General features: G+C 36.7%; 1 protein-coding gene across 2 annotated transcripts; it reads left to right on the top strand.

Annotated features, from left to right (window-relative positions):
* Positions 1-23,593, top strand: ZDHHC2 (zDHHC palmitoyltransferase 2). Of its 2 annotated transcripts, none has more exons than XM_081960246.1 (13): positions 1-1,493; positions 4,161-4,187; positions 5,365-5,459; positions 8,011-8,131; positions 8,711-8,780; positions 9,415-9,447; positions 9,878-9,998; positions 13,769-13,901; positions 13,995-14,121; positions 14,244-14,333; positions 19,566-19,678; positions 20,895-20,970; positions 21,197-23,593. In XM_081960246.1, the coding sequence occupies exons 1-12, from the start codon at positions 1,304-1,306 to the stop codon at positions 20,933-20,935; spliced, it is 1,161 nt and encodes a 386-aa protein (XP_081816372.1). In that variant the 5' UTR covers positions 1-1,303; the 3' UTR covers positions 20,936-20,970; positions 21,197-23,593. The 2 variants fall into 2 exon arrangements, with proteins under 2 accessions (XP_081816372.1, XP_081816373.1); XM_081960247.1 differs by lacking the exon at positions 1-1,493 and adding an exon at positions 2,290-2,375.
* Positions 23,594-27,094: the final 3,501 nt, after the last annotated feature.

The following is a 27,094-nucleotide window of genomic DNA, read 5'->3' on the forward strand; positions in this document are numbered from 1 at the left end:
TTTACAAAAAGAAAACCAAAATGGAGAAACACTCTGAAAAACTATGTAACCCAACCAAACTAGAAAAATCAAAAAGAAATCCCGGAAGAAGTTACTAGTCAACTACCATATTATTGTAAAGAAAGCAATATGAATCTCTTCATGTAGTCAATAGGAATTGACCTAAATATGCTGGTTTAATTTTACAGATTCAAAAATAAGTGAAACTTCTGCATGTCATAATGGCAACCAGCCATCCTTCACACAATGAATTAAGCTATCAATTAAACTGGGGTTGGTGAGGATTCAACTACTGTGATTTGCAAACCAAGTGTTGGGCATTTACAGTTCATTCGGCATATATATAACATATGTAAGCATATGTAATATATGACAGTATAAAGCACAGACCAGGATACAATTAAAAAAGATCAGGATGACAAGACTAAATTCACACTATAAGTCTAAATTTCAAAGGGAGTTCATGCTGTTAGGTTATTACATTAGTGGTGTGTTGCAGGAATTAATTTATCAAAATGAATTTCTTCTGTGCTGGCCTAGGATCGTTCTAAAAAATCGATTTCATTTAAATTTCCTTTTGAATGCAAGATTGCTACATCGCAGGAAAAGGCCCTCCCCTTATCTCATGTCATATTTATTCAAACTTGCCATTCATTCCAAACCAGTAACTTTATTCCTCAACTTCCCATCCGAAGACATAGTCCCAAACATTACTGTAGGGATTTGATGTCGATTAGCAAAACGCTTACTGGCGGAAAGTTTACCGCCTAACGGTTGCCAAAAGGCTGAAGAGCGGACGAAGGGACAAGGGGAATTGCAGCAGGTGTCCCGCGGTCCTTGTATACACCTTTCCAACAAGGTACCAATCCCGTCCGTCCCTCGGACCTTCTCGGGATGGGTGGATCCCGAAAGCCCGGGCCGCCTCCTGCTAAGCGCCTCGTCTGTTCCCTTCCTGCCCTTCGCCCCGCGAGCCGTCAATGAGAGCAGCCTGGGGTGTTAGCGGGAGAGTCCTCAGCCGCACCCCCTTTTTCCACGGCCCCGGTTCAGAGGTGGGCAGCTGGATCTTCTTCGGTGACTGGCGGACGGCCGAGCGGGAGGGAGGAGAGGTCGGCGGCTGGAGGCGATCGTGGGGAGGAGGAGGAGCAGCCTTCGCTGATCCCGAGGAAGGCTGCGCTGAAGAGGCAGGCGACGAAGCGCTGGAACCAGCCAGCCTCTTCTGCCGCCGTCGCTGCCGCCCGGGATGTGCGGTGTGGGCCCGGGCCCTCCTGGCAGACGGAAGGGCTGATTAATCGGAGAAGGGAAGATGGGGCGCGGGAAGATGGCGTCTCCGGCGGGGTCGACGGCTTCCTCCCGCAGCTGCTCTCGGAATAGAGGCGGGAGGCGATACTGCCTGTGGCGGCGTGCTGGTCCTTTCCTTTACTGGGTGCCGGTCCTCTTCATCTGCAGCATCCTGGCCTGGTCTTACTATGCCTACGTCGCCCAACTCTGTCTGCGTGAGTCCCCTTTTTTACCCTCCCCTAAATAATAATAATGATAATAATAATAATAAAATGATGATGATGATGATGATGATGATGATGATGATGATGATGATGATGATGATAATAATAATAATAATAATAATAATAATAATAATAATAATAATAATAATAATAATAATAATAATAATAATAATAATAATAATAATAATAATAATAGCAGCATTTATTGTAAATTGTACATCATGTATACAACGAAATTGGTTTAGCCTCTACTGGTGCAATCCATAACAGAAAATACAAGACAATATTCAATATTGATGGATTCTGTAGGGGCGTGATGTTGGAAAGCAACCTGGTAATTTTAAAAGGAGCTTGATTTTAAGACTTCTAGACTTAATTAATTAAGAGAGATCTCTTGAGAGTTACTATCTGTTGTACAGGAAATAACGTCTCCTGGGGTAAGTGTCAGCATTTGTTAACCAAGGCAAAGCAGTAAAAAACGCTGTGTGTGCTTGCTGGTATTGAAACAGCAATGTTTATCAGCAATATGTAAACAAACACACATTCTCTGTGAAGCTATATTTCTAAGAATGGAAAGCAAAATTAGGAACTTGATTTTTAATACCTGTACTTTATCATCTTCTGGGTAAATAAGCTCAGTGAAGAAATAGATAAAAATGTCACAATTTAAATTTTCTGCTCTGGTCTAAAACTTCTAAGCACTTTTATATTATAAATTATAACCAAATTACCTGCTGAATGGTGTAATTATAGGTATAAAATAAGGAATTGTATTTTTCAGAATCTGAACTGACATATAATCTAAATTTCATGAAGGTTGGCTGCCATTAAAGCATGTTAATAGAAAATATTACCTTATTTGAATATTTTCAGGTATGTTGATTCTTTGTGTTGCTTCTTTTTTGAAATATTCATTATTAAAATCCGTGAAGTGTCCAAGGTCTGTATTAAAGGTTGCCTTTATAAGCAATACCCAAATTTTCTTACCTAAACGAAAAATCAGCCTGCATTAAGGAGATCTTTTGGGAGACAGAGAGAGAATATTAGAAGATACTTGTTTATTTCCATTATGCCTGTCAGTGAACCTAAGACAATTCTATTATTTAAAAAATAAATTACACTGAGAAGCCTAATATGATAAGTATGCTGAAAATGAAATGAATAGTAGACGATATTACTGTTTCTCTTGGATCCATAGCAACAGTCTCTTCCTAAACCTCTTCACCACCTCAATGTGGAATAATTCTATTCAAGTGATTTTGATTATATACATCCACTGTTCCTTTCTTTCGTCTTTCTCACATTTTTCCCCTCAGTATTTTTCTTGAAATCTGAAAAAGCAAACGAGAAAATGGTGGACTATTTTTGGTGCAATCTTTTTTAAAGTCAGGATGTGATCTAACTTTTATGTCACACTCCCCTGGTTCATAATTTAATTATATGATGACTCTCCTATTTTGGTTTGGTTTTATCTCCATGGAGAATTTGGCAGCAATGCAAAATGAGAGTAGTTGATATTTTGTTTATCTGTACTGTCTGGCATTTAGTGATGAAGTATGTTCAAAGATGGAAACTAAACCTCACTGTTTTATCAGAATAATTATAATCTTCATTGTATGAGGAAATGAGCAAAAATGTCAAGGAAATCCTTACAAATGAATGTTCCTAATCTCTGTCTTTGAAATGCATACAGAGAAAGCAAAATTTCAGTACTGTAACTGTCAAATCATTATGAGTTTCCAGACCAGCTACAATTTATTAATTCTTAGTAATTAGTCATTCTGTAAAATAATTAAATATAAATATTTCATTTCTTAACAATTCATATTTCATAGAATCATTGAATGTAAGATTGGGAAAATGCTATAAAGATACTTCAGTTAAATCTGCAAGAATCCCTTATTACAGTAGCTGTGACAATGGCCATACAGCCTCTGTTTAAATATTTCAACGAAGGGAAATCCACCATTTATGAGGAGGCAATGTGTTCTTCTGATGTTCGTACAATTAGTATAGTTTTTCTGATGTCAAACTGAAATTGACTTCCTTCTAATTTAATCCCATTGTTTCTTAATGTATCATTTAATAAATACATAGTATATTGCTACCCATCAAAAGGATCTCTCAGCAGTAAACAAAATAAAACAATATACAACATAAAGTAACCAAATTAAGGCTTCTGTAAAAAAAATAATACCTTCCCACACATAATGCCTTGTATGTTTGTACCTTACGCACAAACAGAGTTCCATTAAGATTCCGGGCAAACTCCGGTGAGAGAAGCCAAGGTCTTCATGTCTTTCAAGAAGGTCAACAAAGTCTTCTCCCAAAAATAAGACCTCCCCGGATAATAACTCCAATCGGGCGTTTGAGCGCATGCGCTAAAATAAGCCCTCTCCTGAAAATAAGCCCTCCCCGAAATTATTGCAACACAGCAGCAGTCATGTGGTGATCACGCTTGCCGCTCCTACACTTCAAAAATAATAAGACCTCCCCAAAAATAAGGCCAAGCACTTATTTCAGGAGTCAAAAGAAAATAAGACCCTGTCTTATTTTCAGGGAAACACAGTATGTACTCCAGAAACTGAGAATGCTTTTTTTTGTGTCCAAATAATGTCAAGTTTTCTCACTGATCTTTCCTCCTTTTCTCTCTTGCAGTAACAATATCAAATATTGGAGAAAAAAGTAAGTAATAGCTATTTTTTCCTACTTTGCAGTTTATAGAATTTAAGGCTGCTATAATGTGCATATGTTCAGGCACTTCATCAAAATTTTATTTATTTCAGCAATAAATTATTGAAGATTGCATGCCTTTTTAAATTGGATTTTGGGCTGCATTTTTGTTTCTATATCTCCCTATAGCTAGATCATTAAACCTAAGCAATGATCATCAGGTTTTCTAAAGAAAAAGGGGATAGAAGGTTGATCTATCTTCTCTATGTGTATGACCAGATACAACCAAACAGATTCTTTATAATTTAATAGAATAAATCGAGGTAACTTTAGTTGATACTACCAGACTCCTTCCCATTCCTATGTTTCTATTTGCTGCATTAATACCAACATTGTAGTACTTATATTACTCCTTGCCCTAGAAATGGGGCAGGCCCAGTCAGGAGACTGTTAAGGAATATATAACAGTGTCTAACTTGTGTATTGCTATGAATTTTGTCCTATCTCCTACTGATGCTAATATCATTGCCAAACTAAGCTATTTTCTTGTTTTTCTTTGATTATATCTTCTTTATTTTAGTAGTTAAATTGTAGACTTCTTGAGCAGAAATTTATCAACTTTTTTATTCCATCCATTAATTATATTATGTAGTAAAACTACATTGATGACGATCAGCTTAGATGAGTTTAAGATGCATTAGATGGATTAGTAGTTTCTGACTACCTTATTTTTAACTAATCAGGATGCCTGTTTACCATATCTCTGAACATTAGCTGCTATAGAAGAATAATTGGTCTTAATGGCAATAGGACATAAATCTTTGATTTGTTAGAACAGGGCCCTTGAGTTTTTGTTATTATTGTATAAAACCAATCTTGCTATAGACACATTAAGAAGATTTTCTTGCCCCCTTAGATCCATTCCAAGGAATTCAGATATAGATAATGAAAAGTTTAAATGACAGAACACACAGAATTTTCTTCCTTACAAAGTTTTATATCTGAATACATTCTGGTAGTGCTTTGTAGCTTCTTTAATAGCCATTATTTTATAATTCTGTTGGTGTTGTGGTAGCAGTGTTCTTTATTGTGAACCATTGGGAACATTTGGCTCTTTTCTTTTTTAGTTGTCTGTATATCTCTGACAATTTCTATCTGCTTAATCCCTTAATTTTATGATCTTTTTTAGTGGTGTGCCTGATTGCATATCATCTATTTTTCATGATGTTTTTGTGGTCTTACTGGAAAACAATCTTTACATTACCAATGAATCCTTCCAAAGAAGTAAGTTATAATTTTCTGTAAGGAAAAAAAAAGCTTGTTTATTGTTTTTTTTTCTGGTGCACAAAGGTTCTGTGGGTATACAGTAAATAATATCCTACATAAATATATTCTCTCTAGCTTTCCATCTGTTCATCTGAAGGCACAGGCTACCAACATGTGCACTTTATTGATAATATCAAAGCTTTTAATGTTTATTGAAAAACATCAGTTTATATCGTGTGATCTTTCATGTACTTATTCTTTTTTCCCTAATTTGCTATTATAGAAATAAGGATATGACATATAAAAGGGAAAATACCCCCCAACAAGTATATTCAGTTCCTTAATACTGAATTGTCTTAGTCTTATCATCAGCTCAACTAACTGTGGTAGGAATAATGTTAACGTATTTCAAATCGCAAATTATTAAATTAAATAAAATATATATAATTAATTACAATGTATATATGTATAAATGGAGAAATGTAATATTATTCCTTGATCTTAATAAAGGAAACAAGGAAAATCATTTTTGTTTCTATAGGCAGACCTATTTTTTTAATTATTTAACTAATATACAATAAAGCACTATTTTAAAATATTGGCTTAAATCTATGTATAGCAGTCATTTTATAATTACTTGCAAAGGGCCACTTCTTTCATTATATGACCTAAAACATTGCTGATAATATTGTGGTTTATTCAAGGATTTCTCTTCACAGTGATCAAGATTGTCTTTTAACCTCATTTTCAAATTGCCTTTCAAATTATTTCTATAAAGAGGTTAAGGGCAGATTTAGTTTTAATATATGAAATATTCTATCACTTTTATAGGGAAGAGAGATTGATGGATTGATTTTCAATATTGCACAATTTTAAAAAATTAAAATTTTAAATAGTTGTCTTTTTATTTGTTTTCTTTTGTTTTTAAGAATATGAATGTATTTCCTTCCTACCAATTTCACTTGGCAATATGGGAGGGGTAATTATATAGGATTCCCTTAAAAAAAACTCTCAGCACAGTCCAGGCTTTAATAAATCAGATCCTTAATTGTGGATAAAGTTATAATTTCATGTTCAAACAAATGTGATTACAGGTGAGCCTTGAGGTACAACGGGCTATTTAACGAACGTTTGAAGTTACGACACGCACCCCAAAAGCTAAATACAAACCTGTTTCAAAGTTACGAACCCTGAAGTAGCCTCGTGGTCATTTGCCCTTACGACCAACTACATAGATGCTGCAGCACACCCACCCATGTATTACCATCCCATCCTGCCTGGCCAGGTCTTAAGAGGCATTGGGTCTGCTTTGCCAGCATACCAGGTTCCACCCACTCCTCCCTACCCCCACTCCCTGGTCACCATTCGTTCACTTATCCAGAGCTCAGGGAGTCCGGATAGAGAAGGCCTCTCCCTTGCTCCATCCACCAGGCACAATCAAAAAGAAGATACCCTATCACATTTGCTTATATTGCAATCCTTTCCTTTCCAGTGAGTATAAATCACTACGATTTCTTCTTAGAGCCACCAGTGCTAGCTTTGCCCTAGTCTTATGCCGCAAAGCTAAGAATAAAGTGTGCCCATTTTGTCCCTTGCAATCCTTTCCTCTCCAACTAGCTTAAATTGGTAGTTATTTATGCTGGCTGTCAAGGAAAGGATTGCAAAGGAAGCAAAAGCGACGGGGTTCTTTGCTCTGCCAGCGTATGATTAGTTTAATGGTGACGCTAAGAAGAAATCATGCCTATTTTGGTTCCTTGCAATCCTCTCCTCCCCAACGTAAATTGGTATGATTTCTTCTTGGCGCCACCAGTGTTAGTTTTATGCTAGTTTTACACTGGCAGAGCAAAGAAGAAATCCCATCACATTTGCTTCTGTGGTAATCTTTTCCTCCCCAGCCAGCATAAATCACTACTAATTTATGCTGGCTGGGGAGGAAAGGATTGCAAGGGACCAAAATAGGCATGATTTACGCTGGCTGGGGAGGAAATAGTTGCAATGGAAGCAAAAGCAAGAGGATTTCTTCTTGATTGTGCCCTTGAGCAAGGAAGCAGCCTTCTCTACTCCAACTTCCTGAGCTCTGGATATCTTCAAAAGGTATGTGTGCAGTTGTGATGGGGTGGGGTATGGAGGTGGCATATAGAGCTCTAGGAAACCCAAGGGACAGGACGCAGACCATGGGATATCTCAGAGGGGGCTGGAGGCCTCCTAGGTGTGCCTGTGCCTGCACTACACCTCCCTCGGTTTCTCACACCCCTGAGTCACCCATTCTCTACTTAACAACCCGTGCATTTGTTTAATGGGTGCATTGGGGAAAGCAGGGACAAAGTTGTTAATCCTGTGCTTCATGTAACATAGTCCACGACTTCCGACAGAAATGGGCAATCTCCATTACTGTGATAAGCTGATAACCTGTATAGATAGTCTTTCTCAAGTGAGAAAGAAGCAGCCATATCTGCGTGCAAAGAATTATCTCTTTAGTTTCAAACTTTCCAATATTTAGGTAAATGTTTAAAGATGATTATACCAAATGGTTAATAAATAATGATTCAAGAATTGCATTATTTCCTAGTTCCATCTGAGCTATTCAGATAAGGAATTGCTGGAAAGAGAACCTAGAAAAGAAACCTATCAAGAAGTGCTGAAGAGGGCAGCCAAGGACCTCCCTATCAGTACAAGAACCATGTCTGGAGGTAAATATTTGTCAATAATGATGTCTTCCTGATTATCCTCCTTATTTTCGGGGAGGTCTTATTATTTTTGAGGTGCTGGAGGTGGTGAGTGTGGTCACCTCATGGCTGCTTCCATGTTGCACGTCGCTGGGCCTTCCGCCTTTTTGTAGCGGCCATTAGCGTGACAGGAGTGCGGTCGCTAAAGTTGTGGGAGCGGCCATTAGGTAAGGGTGTGTGGGGTGCCTGGGGCATGTCCCCCTCTCCCTTTCCCCCCTTCCGGTCTCGCCTCACCTCGTGTTGTTTGCGCGGCAACCAACTAGAGGAAACGGGGAGACCAACTGTGCGTGAGTTTAAATATGTTTGGCTTATTTTTGGAGGAGGGCTTATTTTAGCGCATGCTTATTGTCCAGGGAGGTCTTATTTTCGGGAAAACAGGGTATAATGTATAACACCATTTATTTTTTTGTGTCCCAAAAGAAACATGAGATTGTTAGCAAAATGACTTTTTATTACATACTTTTCACAGTTGTCTGGGATATGCAGGAAGATATACCCAAGGCAGCAAGTAGGGTAAACATGAATCTTTTTGTGTCTTTACAGCAATCAGATATTGTGATAGATGCCAACTTATAAAACCAGATCGTTGCCATCACTGTTCTGTCTGTGATAAGTAAGAAACAAAGATTACAATATTTGCAAAGCTCAGAATTTATTTCCATCTTGCCTTTTGAAAGTGATTTCAGAAATTTTGTTTGTTTGTTTGTTTATTTGTTTATTTATTTGTTTAAGCACATATAGCCACCCATGTTATATCAAGCTCTGGGTGGCTCCTAATGAAAAATAAAAAAAATTAGAAGCATATTAAAACTATTAAAACCAAAGACATAAAACAAAAAACCTGAACCCAAACCAAACTTCTGATATTGAGTCACCACATTTTATGCCAGCCAGAGGCTGATTTGATGGTACGACAAAATAAGGAAGTTATCATATGAATGATATCTAAGTCAGCTCAAGCACAAATGAAATTACTCATTTAGATCAGGGGTGTCCAAACTTGAGAACTTTAAGACTTGTGGACTTCAACTCTCAGAACTCTTCAATTCTGAGAGTTGAAGTCCACAAGTCTTAAAGTTCTCAAGTTTGGACACCCCTGATTTAGATGCTGGTCCAGTTACACCGACTGAAGTTATGGACTAACTTGTTCTGTGGTTAAGATTGTCTTTGGTATAAAAGTTTTGTTGCAGTCTGATTAACTTTTCTGTGAATTCTATAAAACAATCTACATTGTTTGTATTTTTAAGATGTATTTTGAAAATGGATCATCACTGTCCCTGGTAAGTAATTTTTTGTCATTATGAATATCAAGAACATCGAGAAACTGATTGTCTTTATTAGCAAAAAAAAAAAAAAAGATTTTACTGAAAAAGATTTTAGTGATACTGTTGAAACCAGTTTCTTTCAGAAACTCCAGGGAATGAGTAATATACCAGTTCAAAAGCTGTGTATTTTGTGGAAAATATTGAAAGAACTATCTTACTAAGCCCAGTTCAACTTTCTGTTTTTAATTTCGGTCACTATTTATGTTTGTAATATTATTATGAGTTATACTATTCATTGATGTAACTCCTTTATTTAAAGAATTATTGTAATATGAAAAACAGAAGTGTGTTTACTCATAATAACAAATGGAGTATTATAAATGATATTTTGTGTGTGGGTCCATTCATACATACATTTTCAGCAGTTTGTATTCTCTTTTCTTAGGGTGAACAACTGTGTTGGATTCTCAAATTACAAGTTTTTTCTTTTGTTCTTGGCTTACTCTCTATTGTACTGCCTTTTCATCTTTGCAACTGAGTTACAGCATTTTATTAGATTCTGGACAGTAAGTTTCAGTTCATTTTCTGGTTCTGATGATGTATACACGATTGAAAATCTTGTGTCTATAAGCTTCAATTAGGTGACATTGGAAGATGTAGGGCAAAAATTATTGAAATGAGCTAATGTCAGGATTCCTGATTCCTGTGAGAATGAAACTTGGGAAAGCTGTAGATATTTCAGCACAACTGCACACTTCCCAGAAACCCATAGTTGTGTGGTACAAGGGAATATGACAGGCATTGGGATTTAATTATATATTGGTATTAGTCAATAACTGGAATGTTCCGAATTATTTAAACTGCTTAAACTATATATAGCTCTATAGTTTTTCAAACAATGTTCTACTTAAAGCTAGTCTTTAAAATTGTATCTTCCTGACAAGATATAATGAGAATCAGGAATATGTAACCCCCACCACCACCCACTTCATATTCCATGTACAGTATTTTATGGTAAAAGTAAGGCACGTGGCTATTTTCAAAGATATTATGTAAGGAATGGATTATTAACAATATGGCAAAGAGTAAAAGGGAAACATTATTTAGAAATACCAATGTGGCTTTCAACAATGGAAGCATTGACACATCCAAATATTAGTAATATGAAAAATATTATTAGACATAAAGATATCTTAACAGAAAGGGAAGAACTAAAACAAAAACAAGAATTAGAAGAGCAAGAGATTGATACAGGATGGTTTTCACAATTGCAAATACAATCAAGACATGAAAAAGATAAAAGGGAGTACGGTTTTAACTTGGTAAGTTCAGAATTGGATAAAATACTAATAGGAATGGAAGAAAGAATAATCAAAAAACTATGTAGCCATCTATTAAGAACTAGGTTAGAAGAAGAAGTGGTTAAAGATACAATGTTAACTTGGGCAAAGAACTTTGGCTATACGATTGAGCTAGAAAAGTGGCAGCAACTATGGGTAAGGAACTATAAATTAACCATGTCACAAAGAAAACTTATACAAAATGTTTTATAGATGGCACATATCACCGGAAAAATTAGCAAAGATGTTTAAAGACAAGTCAGTGAAATGTTGGAAATGTCAACAAGCAACAGGTTCTTATTATCATATGTGGTGGACATGTGCAGAAGCAAGGAAGTATTGGACTAAAATAAGAGTATGGTAGAGAAAATGTTACAACAAAAAATAGAATTTAGACCAGAGATATTTTTACTAGGTATTATCCCAAAGAAACTTAAGAAAGAGGATACGTATTTGATTATACATGTAACTACAGCAGCGAGAATTGTATTTGCCCAAAATTGGAAATTAAATAAGTTACCAACAGATGAAGAGATAATAAAAAAAAATACTAGACTGTGAAGAGATGAACAGGTTGACACTGAAAATAAAGGATAAAGAGGAATAGGTGTACTTCAAGACACGGAGAAGATTACATGATTGGCTAGAGAAAGAAAGCTAGAAAAGAAAGTAAGTAGAAGATACAGAACCCAGACGATGCACTATTAAAGAGGGGAAAACAGAAAAGAAAATATTAAATATACAAGTATATATTCAAGAGTGAGAAATAAAGGGGGGGAACATAGTTAGGATAGATTAGCGAAGGTAAGGGAATAAGAAATGATACTAAATTATATTTGCGGAAATACCATCCCAAGAAAACATAAACTGAGATTTGAAAGAGACACCTGTAACAACAGAAAAAGAAAGGGAGAGAGGAGGAGGGAATAAGAGGAAGAGGGGGGAAAGAAGAAAGAAGTAAGGAGAGGAGAGTGGAAGGGAGAGAAAGAGAAGGAGCTAGGGTAGGAAGGGGAAAAAGAAGAGTAGGAGTAGGAGAAAGGGAAGAAGGAAGGGGAAGGAGAGGAGGAAGGAAGAAAGAAGGGAGGGAGAAAAGAAAGGGAAAATCACCTTTACATCAGGCGGAAGGGATGGTAAATAAAGCAACCCAAACTATATTATAACCTATTAAATGGAATAATAAATGTATAAGAATGACAAATGTAAAGAAGAATAACAATTATGTGAATGTATACTTAAAGTGGTATGTAAGAGAATAAAAAATAAAAAAATGGAAAAAAATATTCCATGTACAGTATTTAAATGTTATGGGTGTTAATTAGTATTTTGGGTCTTTAAATGAAATTACTGTATTTTTTGGAGTATAAGACGCATCTTTTTCCCTCAAAAAAGAGGCTGAAAATCTGGGTGCATCTTATACACTGAATACAGCATTATTTTGCCTCCTGAAACCCTGCCCCTTCACCAAAATGGCTGTGCATAGCTTGTAGGAAGTTTCAGAGAGCTGCTGGGGGCTGGAGAGGGAAGAAATGAGCAAAAATGGGCCGTTTTTTGCTCAATTAACCTCCAGCCCCCAGGAGCACACTATAAACTTCCTAATGCCCCCCCCCTTTTTTTTTTTTTACAAAAAAGGGCCAGTTTTCGTGAAAAATTGGACATTTTTTGCTCATTTTTCCCCCCCTCCCACCTCCCCAGGGACACTCTACAAGCCTCTTAATTCATGCCCTTTTTGGGGGGAAAAACGGGCCCATTTTTGCAAAAAACGGGCCGTTTTGGGGAGGTTTGCAGAGAGCAAAAACTTTTTTCTTTTTAATTTGCCTCTTCAAAACCTTGGTGCGTCTTATACTCTGAAAAATAAGGTAGATAGATAAATAGATAAGATAGATGGAATGATTTATTTGTCTTCAGTGTTTTTAGTAGTTAAAAAATTGGTTGGAGGTCAATTACAGAGTACACTTAAATTTATCAAGCTTCAACTTATAAACCTAGTCCATTCATCATGTTTAGTTATAATTTGATTAACAATTAATTAGCTATGATTTAAATCACAAATACCTGTAGTTGGATTTGAACAAACCGCGGTTTACAAAGCCCCATGACTGGGTTTGCACACTATCTTAAGGCACTTTCAAACAGTCCTCTACATTTTTCCGTATAACAATACAAGTAGTCATCGACTTATGACCACAGTTGAACCCAAAATTTCCATTGCTAAGCAACGCCGTTGTTAAGTGAATTTTGTCCCATTTTGCGATCATTTTGTTAATCATTACAGTTGTTAAGTGAATCATGTAGTTGTTAAATGAATCTGGCTTCCCCCATTAACTTTGCTTGTTGGAAGCTGGCTGGGAAAGTTACAAATTGTGAACACTTGGCTCCCAATTGTCAAAAGCCCAAATTTTGATCAGGTGACCATAGTTTGAAAACTGGTCATAAATCACTTTTTTCAGTTCCATTGTAATTTCTAAAGGTTATTAAGCAAATGGTTTTAAGTTGGGATTACCTGTATTTATAGCACTTTAATTAGGTCAAATATAGCAACAGCACTTAGACATATATTGCTTTACAGCCATCTCTAAGCAGTTTACAGAGTCAGCATATTCCCCCAACAATCTGGGTCCTCATGTTACTGACTTCAGAAGGATAGAAGGCTGAGTCAATCTTGAGCCTGGTGAAATTCGAATTGCCAAATTGCAGGCAGCCGGCAGTCAGCAGAAGTAGCCTGCAATACTGCATTCTAACTACTGTGCCACTGTTATATTATAGTTATAACATAATTCAGTGTTTTTCAAAGTTGCCAACTTATAAGATGTGTAGACTTTATACTGTCAGGGGAATTCTGGAAGTTGAAGTCACACATCTTAACGTTGGCAAGTTGTAAAAAACACTGGCATAAATAAGAGAAGATTGTATGTAGTCATGATCTAACTTGATTTTTAAATAGATGTATTTACGTGTCTAAAAGAATATTGAAACATTTTTTTTCTCTTTCTTTATAGAACGCCCTTCCTGACACACAAGCCAAGTTCCATATTATGTTTTTGTTCTTTGCAGCAGCTATGTTTTCAATTAGTTTATCCTCTCTCTTTGGTTATCATTGCTGGTTGGTCAGTAAGAATAAATCAACTTTAGGTAAGGAATTAGAATTTTATTTTGTCAACAAAGCATGCTGTCTTTTGAGAGTGCTATTTTGAAAATGTTAAATAATGTAACAATTTTTTATAGAGGCGTTCCGAGCACCTGCTTTTCGACATGGAACAGATAAAAATGGGTTTAATTTGGGCTTCAGCAAAAACCTAAGGGAAGTCTTTGGAGATGAGAAAAAGTACTGGCTGTTGCCAATTTTTACCAGGTGCGTTCTGCATTTAAGAGAGCATTGTTTCCCCATTAAACTATGTGAGCTAAATACTTTTTAAAACAAACACTTAAGCTTTTGAGTGCAGTTTGCTTATATGTTTTTTAATCAATTTTCAGCCTAGGAGATGGATGCTCTTTTCCTACCTGCCTTGTTAACCAAGATATTGAACAAGCTTCTACTCCTGCAGGACACAATGCAAATAAAAAGTATGTCTATATTATTATTATTATTATTATTATTATTATTATTATTATTATTATTATTATTATTATTATTATTATTATTATTATTATGTTAATCTTTGGTGAGATTCATAGCCTTTGGGTCTGGTTGGTAGCTCAACAGCTCGAGTCCTAACCAAGGACCTAGGAACTGTTAAGGTATAAGTTGTTCCAAGGAGGGTGGTTTTTTGTAGAGTCAAAATGTTCAAGTCAGGTAAATTTAGAATTTTCAAATAGCAAGGTAGCCCTTTAGGTATTGCTCCAAGGGCTCCAATTACAATTGGGACAACACATGATTTCTTTTTCCACAGTCGCTCAGCTTCAATTTGCAAGTCCTGGTATTTTGTGGTTTTTTTCTTGCTGTTTATCTTCAATTCGTGCATCACCAGGTATTGCAATGTCAATGAACCATATTTTTTTCTTTTCAATTATTGTTATGTCAGGTGTGTTGTAGGCCAAGTGCCTGTCAGTCTGGATTCTGAAGTCCCACAAGTTCTTGACTTTTTCATTCTCTAAAACCTTCTCAACCTGATGGTCCCAGTGGTTTTGGCTGTACTCAAATCCAAACTTTTGGCACAATTGCCAGTGAATAATCTTAGCAATGTGGTCATGGCATTGTAGGTAGTCAGTTTTTATTATTGTTGTTGTTATTATTATTTGGTTAATCTTTGATGAGATTCACAGCCTTTGGGGCTGGTTGGTAGCTCAGCAGCTCAAGTCCTAACCTAGGACCTAGGAACTCTTAAGGTAATGTCGGAGGATATAAGTAGGGTGGTTTTTTGTAGAATCAGAATGTTCAAGTCAGGTAAATTTAGAATTTCCAAATAGCGAGGTAGCCCTTTTGGTATTGCTCCAAGCCCAATTACAATCGGGACAACACATGATTTCTTTTTCCACAGTCGCTCAAGTTCAATTTGCATTTATTATTATTGTTGTTGTTATTGTTGTTGTTGTTGTTATTGATGTACAGTATATACTGTATGTGTGCATTTATTTATTTAAATTTCTTGGCCACCCAGCTCTGGTAGACTCTGAGAATTGTACAAAGCTAGGGAAAACCTATACCATCTAAAAACATTGAATTATAGAGACAAAATAATCTAATACACAGCAGAAATAACAAAATAAAATTGAACAATTGAACAAATAATAAATATCAATCCCAGGTCTGGGACCAGAGCAGATTTTCATAACTTTCTGGAACACCAGGAGAGAGAGAACCAACCTTATTTCTGTGGGAATGCTATTCTGGGAGCAATTGGGGAGGGGCAACAGAAAGTCACACTTCCTATGCCCCAAAAGATGGCAATATTTAATGGAGGGGACCTGGATCACACCCACTTTGCTTGCACGTCATGGTCAGGCAGAAACAGTTGGAAATAAGTGTTGTCTCAGATACCCAGGCCCAATGTAAGATTCTATATTATTGTGTGTGTGTTATTGGGTATAGAAATAATCACCTTATACTTCAGGCACATTAATAGTGATTATCTGCCATCCAGAAACATTCAGAAAAGTCATACATTCAGTATGCAACCACAGTGGTACAACCCCTGGGGAAGCACATAATGGCCTTCATGTAGCTGATAACAAATGCTAAGCCATGTCTAAAATAACTAAATGATAATTGCCTTTCATCCATTTCTGTTCTGTATCTTTCTATCTTAACAAAAGCAGCAAACCTAACTTGCATCTCTTTCACAGCTCATCTATTATAACCTAGTAATGGGTAAATAAGACCTCTATGTATGTGTGTGTGTGTGGGGGGGGTGTCAACAAATTGAACTTAAAACATTTTTTACCATGCAATATTTACATATAGCTGATGTTTCATTTTCTCATAGTCTTTTCTCAGGTGCTAATCTGTTCACACACCAAAACTATTTACAAGTATGTGGAAAGAAAATACACCCTCTTAAAGTTGTATGGGTTTACATATCTGGACATAGTAAAAATCACCCGGTCCTTAGCAGATTATACAATATCATCATTTATTTTACAAAACTAAAGCCATAATGGAGAAGCCACGTGGGAAAAACTAAGTACACCCTTACTGCTTCTATAGGTATGAAGAAGCTAAGTAGTAGCCAGATGCAGCTAATCAAGTGCCCTAGATCAACTGATGATTGCCAAGTATGACTACCTCTATAGAAGCTGAGGTTTAGAAGTTTGCTACTCTCCAGCATTGAGGTGTGTATTAACATAGTGCCAAAGAGGAAAGACATCAGCAGTGATCTCAGAGAAGCAATTGTTGCTGCCCATCAATCTGGGAAGGGTTATAAGCCATTTCCCAAAAAAAATAAAAATCCATCATTCTACAAGTAAGGAAGATTATTCACAAGTGGAAAGCAAGCAAGACAGTTGCAATGCTTAGGAAAATCGCAAAAAAATATCCACGAGTTACATCTCAGACTCTAAGGTCTCAGCATGTTAAATGTTAACGTTCGTGACCGTAAAATTAGAAAAAGACTGAATAAGTACGGTTTGTTTGGAAGGGTTGCCAGAAGAAAGCCTCTTCTCTCTAAAAAGAACATGGCAGCACAACCTAGGTTTGCAAAGTTGCATCTGAACAAATCACAAGACCTTTGGAATACTGTCCTTTCGACAGACGAGACCAAAGTGAAGATGTGTGGCCATAATATATAGTGCTACATTTAGCAAAAATCAAACACAGCATAGCAGCACAAACATCTCATCAAGGTGGTGGAAGAGTGATGATTTGGGCTTGTTTTACAGCCACAGGACTTGGGCACCTTGCAGTTATTGAGTTGACCCTGAACTCCTCTGTATACTAAAATGTTCAAGAGTCAAATATGAGGCCATCTGTCCAACAGCTAAAGTTTGGCTGACATTGGGTTACATACAACAGGACAATCTTCCCAATCATATTAGCAAATCTAGAACAGAATGGCTGATAAAGAAAAGAACCAAGGTGTTTCAATGGCCCAGTCAAAATCCAGGCCTCAACCTGATTCAAATGCTGTGGTGAGACCTCAAAAAAGCTGTACATAAATTCCCACAAACCTCAATGAACTGAAGCAATGTTGTGAAGAAGACTGGGCCAAAATTCTTCCATAATGATGTGAGAGACTGATACAGTCATACAGAAAAAGATTACTTCCAATTATAGCTGTTACAAGCTACTGAATTATAAGGTGTACTTAGTTTTTCATACCTGGCTTCTACATTCAAGCTTTCTTGCTGTAAAATAAGTGATGACATGGTGTAATATGTCACATGTTGTTGTTTATCCGAAGTTGTATTTGCCTATTTTAAGAACTGTTAAGGACCAGATAATTTTTACTCTGTCCTGATGCATACAGCCATAGAACTCAAAGTGGGTGTACTTACTTTTTTACGTGACTGTAGGCCCTCAAAATTGGACATGTGCTTGTAAAAAATATTGTCTATGTTATTGCAAATGATGAAACATAAAAGGAGATGGCATGTTTTGTTATTTGGATATGCTTCCAGGAGTTGCTCTTACAAGCCACACTGCACAATGTCACATGAATGCTCTTGACCCAAAAAATAAAGGTTAACAATCCAAAAGGCAATAATACCAGATAGTCTTTGTTTAGTGAACGCCTCATTTAACAACTATTTTCAGTTACACTGGTGATGCAAAAGTAACTATACAACCAACCCTCACATTTATAGCTTTTGCAGATCTGGAAAGCAAAAAAAAAAAGGCTGAAGTAAAATAGCAAGCACCATTGCAGTTTTACTTAGTGAAAGCTTTGTTAATGACAAAGCTGTCAGTCCCAACTGTGGTCAGCAAACAAGGACCATTTATAAAATATATTATTGATTCAATGCTAATGCCATTGAACAGTCTGGTTGTTGTAGACTGCAGAGAGAAAATCATTTTAAAAGTTTCTATTTCATACTTGCAATTTAATGCATATTATTCTTCCACATTATTTTTATAAGTTCTCAATAATCATAAAAAATGGGAAAACTACTTGGTTTTAGTGCTAAAGAATAATTACAAATTGCTTAACATTTTGTGAGACAATATATTTTCAACAATATATATTAGTGTTCTGAGGGGTTTTGTCAGCAATCTATTTTCCAAGATTCTTGCATGATTTCAAGAGATTGTCACTAAAATACGCCAATGGTTTTCTGCCTATGTATATACTGAAATACTGAAAACATAAGCTCATTCATTATATCCAAGCCACTAGCCTACAAATGTCTTGATTTAACTAATTGTGTGATTATGCATTGGCAATAAGTATGCAAAATAAGTAAAGTATTTCTCTCCTGGAAACCCTAAAGGAAAAAATAACCAGTCTATACAATAGACACAAGGAAATTGTGCTGTCCTGCTCACTCACACATGTGACGGTGGTTTAGTGGTTTTATTAATATTCCTCAGCAATTCCCTTCACCAAAGACCCAACTGTCCCAATTAAGTTTAGCCAAAAGCAAACCAATGCTAGTCCACAGAGCAATAGCCAATGAGTCTACAAGCTACGTCCACTAGACAAATTAAATCTGCAATACAAGCGGGTTCAAGAGACAAGAATCCAGAATCCACAAGGCATGATCCAAAGTCAAGGCACAGTGTCAGTCCAAAACAAAGCAGGAATCACAATGACCAAGAAACTGAACACTTTGTTCTAAGTATCACCTCCATCTGTCTCCTGTGTTAAATTGCCAGTTTCCAGTATAGCCCATCAAGAGGGATGAAGCTGTTGCCTCATGAGTAGCCAAACTAACCTTTGCTTCTCCTGCCTTTTCGCTGCCCTTCGTGTTCTCAGATCAGGTGGAGAAAGCAGTTCCTCTTCCTCATCACTGACCAGCTGCAGCTCTGTGGTTTCTCCACCAGAAGCTTCAGGGCTTTCCTGCTTCAGCTGTGCTTCAGCCAACCACTCTCAGTCATCTGCTCATCCGGTCACTCTCCCATTGACCATTTATCTCACTTGGCCTCATAATCCCCATCTCGGAGCAATCAGCTGACTCCCTTCCTGATGTGCTGGGGACTGACATCTGGAAAGGCATCTGGGGAAGCATCAGGGGCAGTCATCACAGAAATTCCTTACCATATGGCAAACTCTCTACCTTATTGGCAAGTAAATAACATAGGCGTTCCCCTGCTATTATTAGGAGTCAGACTCAACTAAAGCTATATTCCCCAAGTATCCTGATCAGTAATTTAGTTCATGGAATTGCTTCTCATTCAACTTTTTTTTACCATTTTTTAAACAGTGAGAATAGTCACCATTTTCCGGCTAAGACATTACGAGATTCTCAGAGCCACCTTCTTACTGATCCTCAATCTTGGACAGAAACTAGTGCAAATACTGAAAAGAACAAACTAGGTAAGAAATTGTTACAATATTTTTATGGTAAGTTTTAAAAGTGTCTTGTTAGGCCGAGGCATCAAATCAGATCATTTCAGCCAAAGATAAAATGAGAACATTTTAGGTTCACAAGCTGAAAGTTTGGACTGAGCACATATCTTGGTACAGTAGACCTCAACTTACAACCATTACTTTAGTAACCATTTGAAGTTACAACGGCACCGAACAAAATGATTTATGATAGTTTTTCACACTTAATGACCAATGTGACTGCATCCTAATGGTCACATGATCAAAATCCAGATGTTTGGCAACTGATTCCTATTTATGACAGTTGCCATGTCACTGTCCTGGGCTCATGTGACCTTCTGACAAGCAAAGTCAATGGGGAAGACAGGTTCAGTTAACAACCATATTACACACTTAACTGCAGTGATTCACTTAACAACTGTAGCGAGAAAGGTTGTAAAATGGCGCAAAATTCACCTAACAACTGTCTCACTTAGCAATAGAAATGTTGGGCTCAGCCTTCCATTCCATTGATTGTGTTTTCCTTCTGGACTAATTCCAGGGTTTGTAAGGTGGAGACATTGTTTTATAGTCATCCCACTCTTTTCTCCGGTTAATTTCAGCTGGTGCTTGGAGGGGATGGAGGAGAATTGAGCCTTGTTTATAGGATTTCTTAAGAGTTGAATACTGTTTAAGACTTTAACACAAGGCTGCTGGGCAAGGTCACCTGCCAGCATGGGATCAGTTGCCATAAACCTGCAGATGGTACTCAATTATATATGACTGCCCAAGTGATATAAAGTTGCTGTCTTAATATATGGATGTTGTTAGGGTCTAGGTGGGCAGAAACAAGAGTCAAATTTAAACCCAGTGAGACAGTGGCAGGGTTTTTGGCTCTCCCATTTCTGAGGGCTTTCCAACTTCAGTTGCACTTCTCCAAATGGAAATCACAGCAGCAGTGTCTGCATAGATCTGTATTGTGCACAGTAATTGTAAATTTTTATGCCTTAAGTCACTATGCAGTTGAATTATTGCAACATGCTCTACAAGGGCTGCCACGAACACCACTCAGAAGGTACACAAATACAGAAAGAAGCAGTGTGAGTGGGTATTAATGCACTTTGGTTTACCCAGACAATGCTTCTGCTCTAGTTGTCAGTAAGCTTCAAGGTGTAATATATTTAAAACAAAGAAATCATTGCTTAAGGCAATATTTTTTTTAAAGGTATGAGCAATCCTGCATTATCCATGGAAAATGAAACCTAGTCTTGCAAGGAAAGAAAACAACATTGGGTCTTAAAGTAAGTTCTTTTTTAAATTTTTGATGGCTGTTTCATATTTAATAAAATTATTCTGTATTTCTCAACTTTGGCAACGTACAGATGTATGCTGGCGAGGGAATTCAGGGAGTTAAATCCATACATCTTCAGGTTGCCAAGGTTGAGAAACATTGCTTTACTTTGTAATTTCTGTAATCATGTAGAATGAAGCCATTAATCAAATTATTTTTCACATACTTTTTTGTAGAAAAAGCACTGTTGATGAAAGGATGAAGAATTCATCCACTCTGTCAGCATTCATCAACCAGCTACTCAGTCCACTACTACATGGATGTGCTCAGAAAAATTTCAAGGCCTAATTAGCTGTCTCTGCATCGTCACTTGAAATATCTGTGGACACCTCTTGATTATCATAAAAATAATGGTTAGGCTAACATAGAATATGGTTACAGTACAAAATGGAAGTCTTGAAAATGACACATTGGGAATGATGTAAATCTTAAGGTATACAGGACAAGTGTTAATCCTTTAGAAATTATAGGTGTGGTTTTTGCATCGACATTTATAGCTCGTGAGCATAAACCTTATATATAATCTAAACACACTCTTGGAAGCAGTTCTTGAATTTTAAATGGAAATCTTGCTTGTGATTTCCACCTGCAAACTACCTTTATTCCTTGGACTATAAAGAAAGCTTTCTCAGTTCATTGAGTAGCTTGTTTGTTGATTGGATATGAGCAGAAGATATTTTTGATTGCTGCCTTCAGTTGAGTTAGCAAAACTGTTTTAATTATAAACTAGCCTCAGGTTGGACAATCATGCTCATGCATCCCTTTATATAAGGGCTAGATTATAATTTCTCTTATTTTATAACTGAGAGACCAAAACAAACTTCCCATTTATTTATATATATAAAAATAAGGAGGGTAGTTAGAACCATGCTAAGAGCAAGGCTTTTTGAAACTCTGTGATAGTGAATTCAGTTACTCAATTTTACTTGAAATGGTTTTTTTTTAAAAAATTCTTGAGAATAGTCATTTAAAACTTTGACCTAAGTTTGTATCAATAAGAGGCTTTGTTGTAACTGAGCATCCTTGAATTGCTGCATTTCTCACTATTACCCTGGTGATTTACATATGAAGAGATGTAAGTATCATGTAATGCTCATGTTCATACTTTTACTGTGGTTCAGATTATATTCTTAATAAGATAACTGGATCCAGCAGAGACAAACTTTAAATGAAGGCTTTTATGAACTTTTATATGATCTGATTTAAGAACCAAATTTAAAACTTAGGAAATTTCGGAAGCCAAGGAACTTAACAGTTTTATAGAATTGGTTTTATCAGTGCCTTTGCATGTACAGTGGAAGATGAAATTAATACATTTAAGCTGCACATAATGCTGTTTACATAAAATAGGTTATAATCAGTTTCAAAATGGTCCATAAACAGTTTCGTTAGGGAAGAATATGAGAAAATTGTACATCTTACTGAAAAGAATTTAAGAAAAAAAAAATGTTTTCAGAATCACTTTGGCAGTCACTTTAGACTTCTAAACAGGCACTACGCATAGATCTGACTGCATGACATTCCTCAATTGCAGTGGTCTCAAATATTTTTTTAAAAGCACATTATTTTCTGTAGCTGAATAGATTTTAAATATTTCAGAATGGTCTTGTGGAGAATAAATGAGATAGCATGATGATATTGTGATGATATTATTACAACTGTAATAGTGTAGATTTGGATTTTTCCCTGATATTTTAATCTTTGAAAAATCTCAGTAGGATCTAATCACCAAAAGTGCCAGAATATGACCCATAAAATTTGGGATATTTGAAAAGGTTGTGTACTTCTAGTTTATAAGTTTTACACAACATATATTAGCATTGACAATTCATTTTCATAGCAGTGTTCTAATTATTTATATTTAGATATGGAAGTGATGAGAATAAAATGAGAATACTCCTTATATACTGTTTAATCATATACTGTACATTGTGAAATGTTTTGCTCTGTTGCGTTGTCTTTAAAATATGTGTAAATTGAAGGGGAAATTTTGCAATTCAGTTCCCATGTACTTGTTAGATATAAGATCTTACAGTATTTTTCAGTAAAATTCAAAATAACGGAGCAGACATGCCTCTCTCAGCATGTCTTCATGAAAACAGAGACTGTCAGCTATCCAATGCCAAAATTTTGCAGGGAAGGGACACTTGAACATATTCAGGTGATAAGAGCCATGTAAAACTAGAGAAGAGTTTATGGTAGATATGAGACTTTAAAATAATGTATCTTCTTTTAATACATTGGGCATAGAATGTATTCATTCAAATTGTTTCTTCACATTACAACCATCACTATTTTGCTCTGGAAGTAAATGCTATTGACTTTTACAATCAGGAGACTTCCAATAAAAGGTTTGGGATTGGAGTGAGTAGTGAGATAGCAATCACAATAAAGAAAAAGAGACATCTCTGCAACTTGGCATTCCAATCAGCCTTGTTCAAATACCTGTTGTAACTGTTTGGGGAAAAGGATTCTGCGCATTATCTGCTGTACACTTGCATTTAGGAAACCACAACTTTGATGAACTGAAAACTAGGGGTCTTGCCTGATTAAAGACAATTAATTGTAATCAATTATATCATTTTTGCTTGATTGGTTTATTGCTAGGGTGGGCAATCTTTGTGTGTTCGAATGTGTGGCAGGGAAGAGCCTTGTCATTTTCTAACATTGTGTTTCACTTGTTTTAGGATTCCCACTATAGTTTTATTTTATTCCTGTGTTACACGTGCACTAAAAAAATTGGTAAGTGGGTATATTGTGATTTGGGATGACCGTTAAGTTCTGAAGGGGAAAAATACCTTAAATGATGCAGACATTGCCTCCATGCAAGAGAAAAAAGAAATGATTCTGTAGAAGCTGAATACAGCAGAAACAATCTTAAGGATTTGTGTTAGAAATGTATTGCCGTATTAAGCAAGGATCTTTTAAAATGCCTATAGCGCAACCGTGTACATATTGTTAGATTTATTCTATGTTTTTCATATTTTTTTTCTAAATGTAGAAAGCAAAATATTTAATTATAGCAACATCTGAACAAATTGATTTGAATTCTTCAGTGTTATTTCATCAGATTTTAAACATTCCTTCTGCACTTGGAAAATGTAGCTACTATCCCATCCTACTAACTGGAATCCAGAATAGTTGATAGTGAATAGTTTATATAAAAATGATAGAGATACTCCTTGACTTACAAATGGTTGTTTAGCAGCTATTCAGTTACAGTGGCTGTATGATCCAGACTGAAAGTTCCAATGGTCTGCAGTCACATGACCACTTTGGGCATTCGGCAACCAGGCTGCATGTATTGCTATGTGCCACATCCCATGGTCACAAGACATTTTACAGCAATTTTGCTGAAAACCACACTCATAATGAATGATTGGCTCACTTAACAACTGTGGTATTTGCTCCACAAGCAGTGTTCACTTAATGACTGCCAGAAAAAGGATCAAAGCGGGGTATCCAAACTTGGGAACTTTTAAGACTTGTGGACTTCAACTCCCAGAATTCCCCAGCCAGCCATGCTGGCTGGGGAATTCTGGGAGTTGAAGTCCACAAGGCTTAAAGTTCCCAAGTTTGGACACCCCTGGATTAAAGGATAAAATTGGGTTGATAAATGATTGATCCATTTTATAGCTATTACAATTTACGACCACGGTGGACAAACTACATTACGTTCCTAAGTCGAGGGCTACCTGAACTAATAATTATGTTCCAACTACATTTTCCTAACTCTTCCTACACCTTTCATATCAGTATTCAAGCACTGAATACTAATTATCAGCAGTATGTTTTGGTGAAACCATAGCAACTATGAAATTTCCACAGCAAAACTGCAGTTAGATGATAATCCTATTGACTGAAAATAATGTTTTAATCATAATTTTGTCTGATTTCTAAAAGGACTCACTCTGCACTGTACAAATGAATTAAAATCCATAAACGTAGACTTTAGTTAACTGCACACTGTCAAAACTAATCAATTACCTTTGTGAAATAGGTTTATTAGTGGCCAATTCTGCATTGAAAAAAAAAAAGTCTTCTCTAAAAATGCAAACTGCTATCATATTCCTATAACAAATCACACCAGTCTATAAAGGATCAGTTATAGATACCACCTAATAGCTTTCTCATGTAAACAGATTGAACAATAAAAGCTGTGTTAAGCAACGAGTCCACCTCATCTTGATAGGCAGACTCAACCCCCTAGAGATGAGTCCCACCACTGTTGTATCATCTGCAAATTTAGTAATAGTATTACTAGCATGAGTGGGGAATGCAGTCATGCAATTATGCAATGCATGTGACACCCCCACACGCCCTGCCCCCCGCACATGTGTATGCGATCCTTGTGCCTCCCACCCCGTATGTGCATGTGACCCGACATGCGCCCCACCCCCATGCATGCACGTGCAACTCCGTGCATGCACTCGCAGCCTCTGTACACACACCCTGCACATGTGCGGCAGAGGCCCGAAAACCAGCTGGCCAGTGGGAAGTGCACACACCTGTGGTACGCATGCTATAGGTTCACCATCACAGGTATAGAGTAAGGGATTCGACACACAATCTTGTGGGGTACCAGTGTTAAGAATAAGGGCTGAAGAGATGATTACCTAATCTGACCCTTTGAGAGCGGCCAGACAGGAAATCCATAATCCAAAGGCAGATTGAATAAGAAAGTAATCATATTATAACAGCAACCTTCTTCAGTTTGTCTTTCTGCATAATTATCAGAAGTGCAGTACCATTTAAAATCAAAAGAACAGAACACAATTGGAATCAACATGAAATATTCCAGTTTTACATAGAAGGTTTGAAGTCTTAGTTTTTAAAAATTCATACGTTGCTCATAGAGTAATACAAGTAGAATTCCACCTTGAGTTTGCAAAACAGAACCCAACTTCTTTAAATAAAACCAGCCTGTGTCATTCAAGATTGAACACTTTTCTAAAATCAAATAATTTCTGGAACACTCTGGGGATGGAATCTTCCATGGTGGGATGTTTGTACACGCTAACTCTCATGCTTGTTATGATTGTCAAGACCATCATTTTGTTGTTAATACAGAAACAGTAGTTATCGTGGCTCTCAAAAAATGTGCACAAAAAGATATTCAAACAGTGCAGAAAGGGATAGAGTGAAAAGTATCTCCAAAATCTAAGGGGATTAAATATTTTTTATTAGTACTATGCCTAATGTAGTGCTGTATGAAGATAACCTTGAAGAAATAAAAGGGCAGTGTCATAAACATTAGATTAGCCTTGAAATGGAAGAGTATGAGTCATCTTAATTCTTTTGAGCACCTAAACAAGCCCAGTTTTTGCATCCTAAACATCAAATCTAATGCAGTTTATGAAAACAGAAAATGTCAATTTGCTGCATACCAAGCTAACTTTAGTGACCTAACATATTTTTTGGAGTATAAGATGTACCTTTCCCCCCCCCCCCCCAAAAGGGTGAAAATCTGGGTGCGTCTTCTACACTGAATACAGCATTTTTGGCCTACCAAAACCCCGCCCCCTTTGCAAAAATGGATGTGCAGAGGGCTTGGGAGGCTTGCAACGTTCTCCTGGGGTTGGAAAGGGCAAACATGAGCAAAAAACGGGCCGTTTTTGCTCAATTTCCCCCCCCCCCCAGGAGCACTCTACAAGCCTCCCAAAGCCTCTAGATGCCCCCCTTTTTTACAAAATACAGCCCGTTTTTTCAGAAAACTGCTGTTTTTTGCTCTTTTGCCCTCCCCCCAGCCCCCAGGAGCACTCTACACGCCTCCCAAAGCTCTGCATGCCCCCCCCTTTTTTTTTTGCAAAAAACAAGGCGTGCAGAGGGTTTAGCAAGCCTGCAGAGTGCAGAAACCTTTTTTTAATTTACCTGTTCAAAATCATGGTGTGTCTTACACTCCGATGTGTCTTATAGTCCAAAAAATACAGTAATTACTATATTATTATAGTGCATTATTTTACATGACTATCGAAGTTCAATTATGTAACAGTTATAGTATGTGGAGACAATTATTGTAATCACTGCTGCAAATTTTAGCTGTTTAAAATCCTCAAGGTACTCTGATTAGATTA

This window comes from Natrix helvetica (genome assembly GCF_964273705.1).
Source record: "Natrix helvetica genome assembly, chromosome: 7".
In the NCBI taxonomy this organism is placed as follows: domain Eukaryota; kingdom Metazoa; phylum Chordata; class Lepidosauria; order Squamata; family Natricidae; genus Natrix; species Natrix helvetica.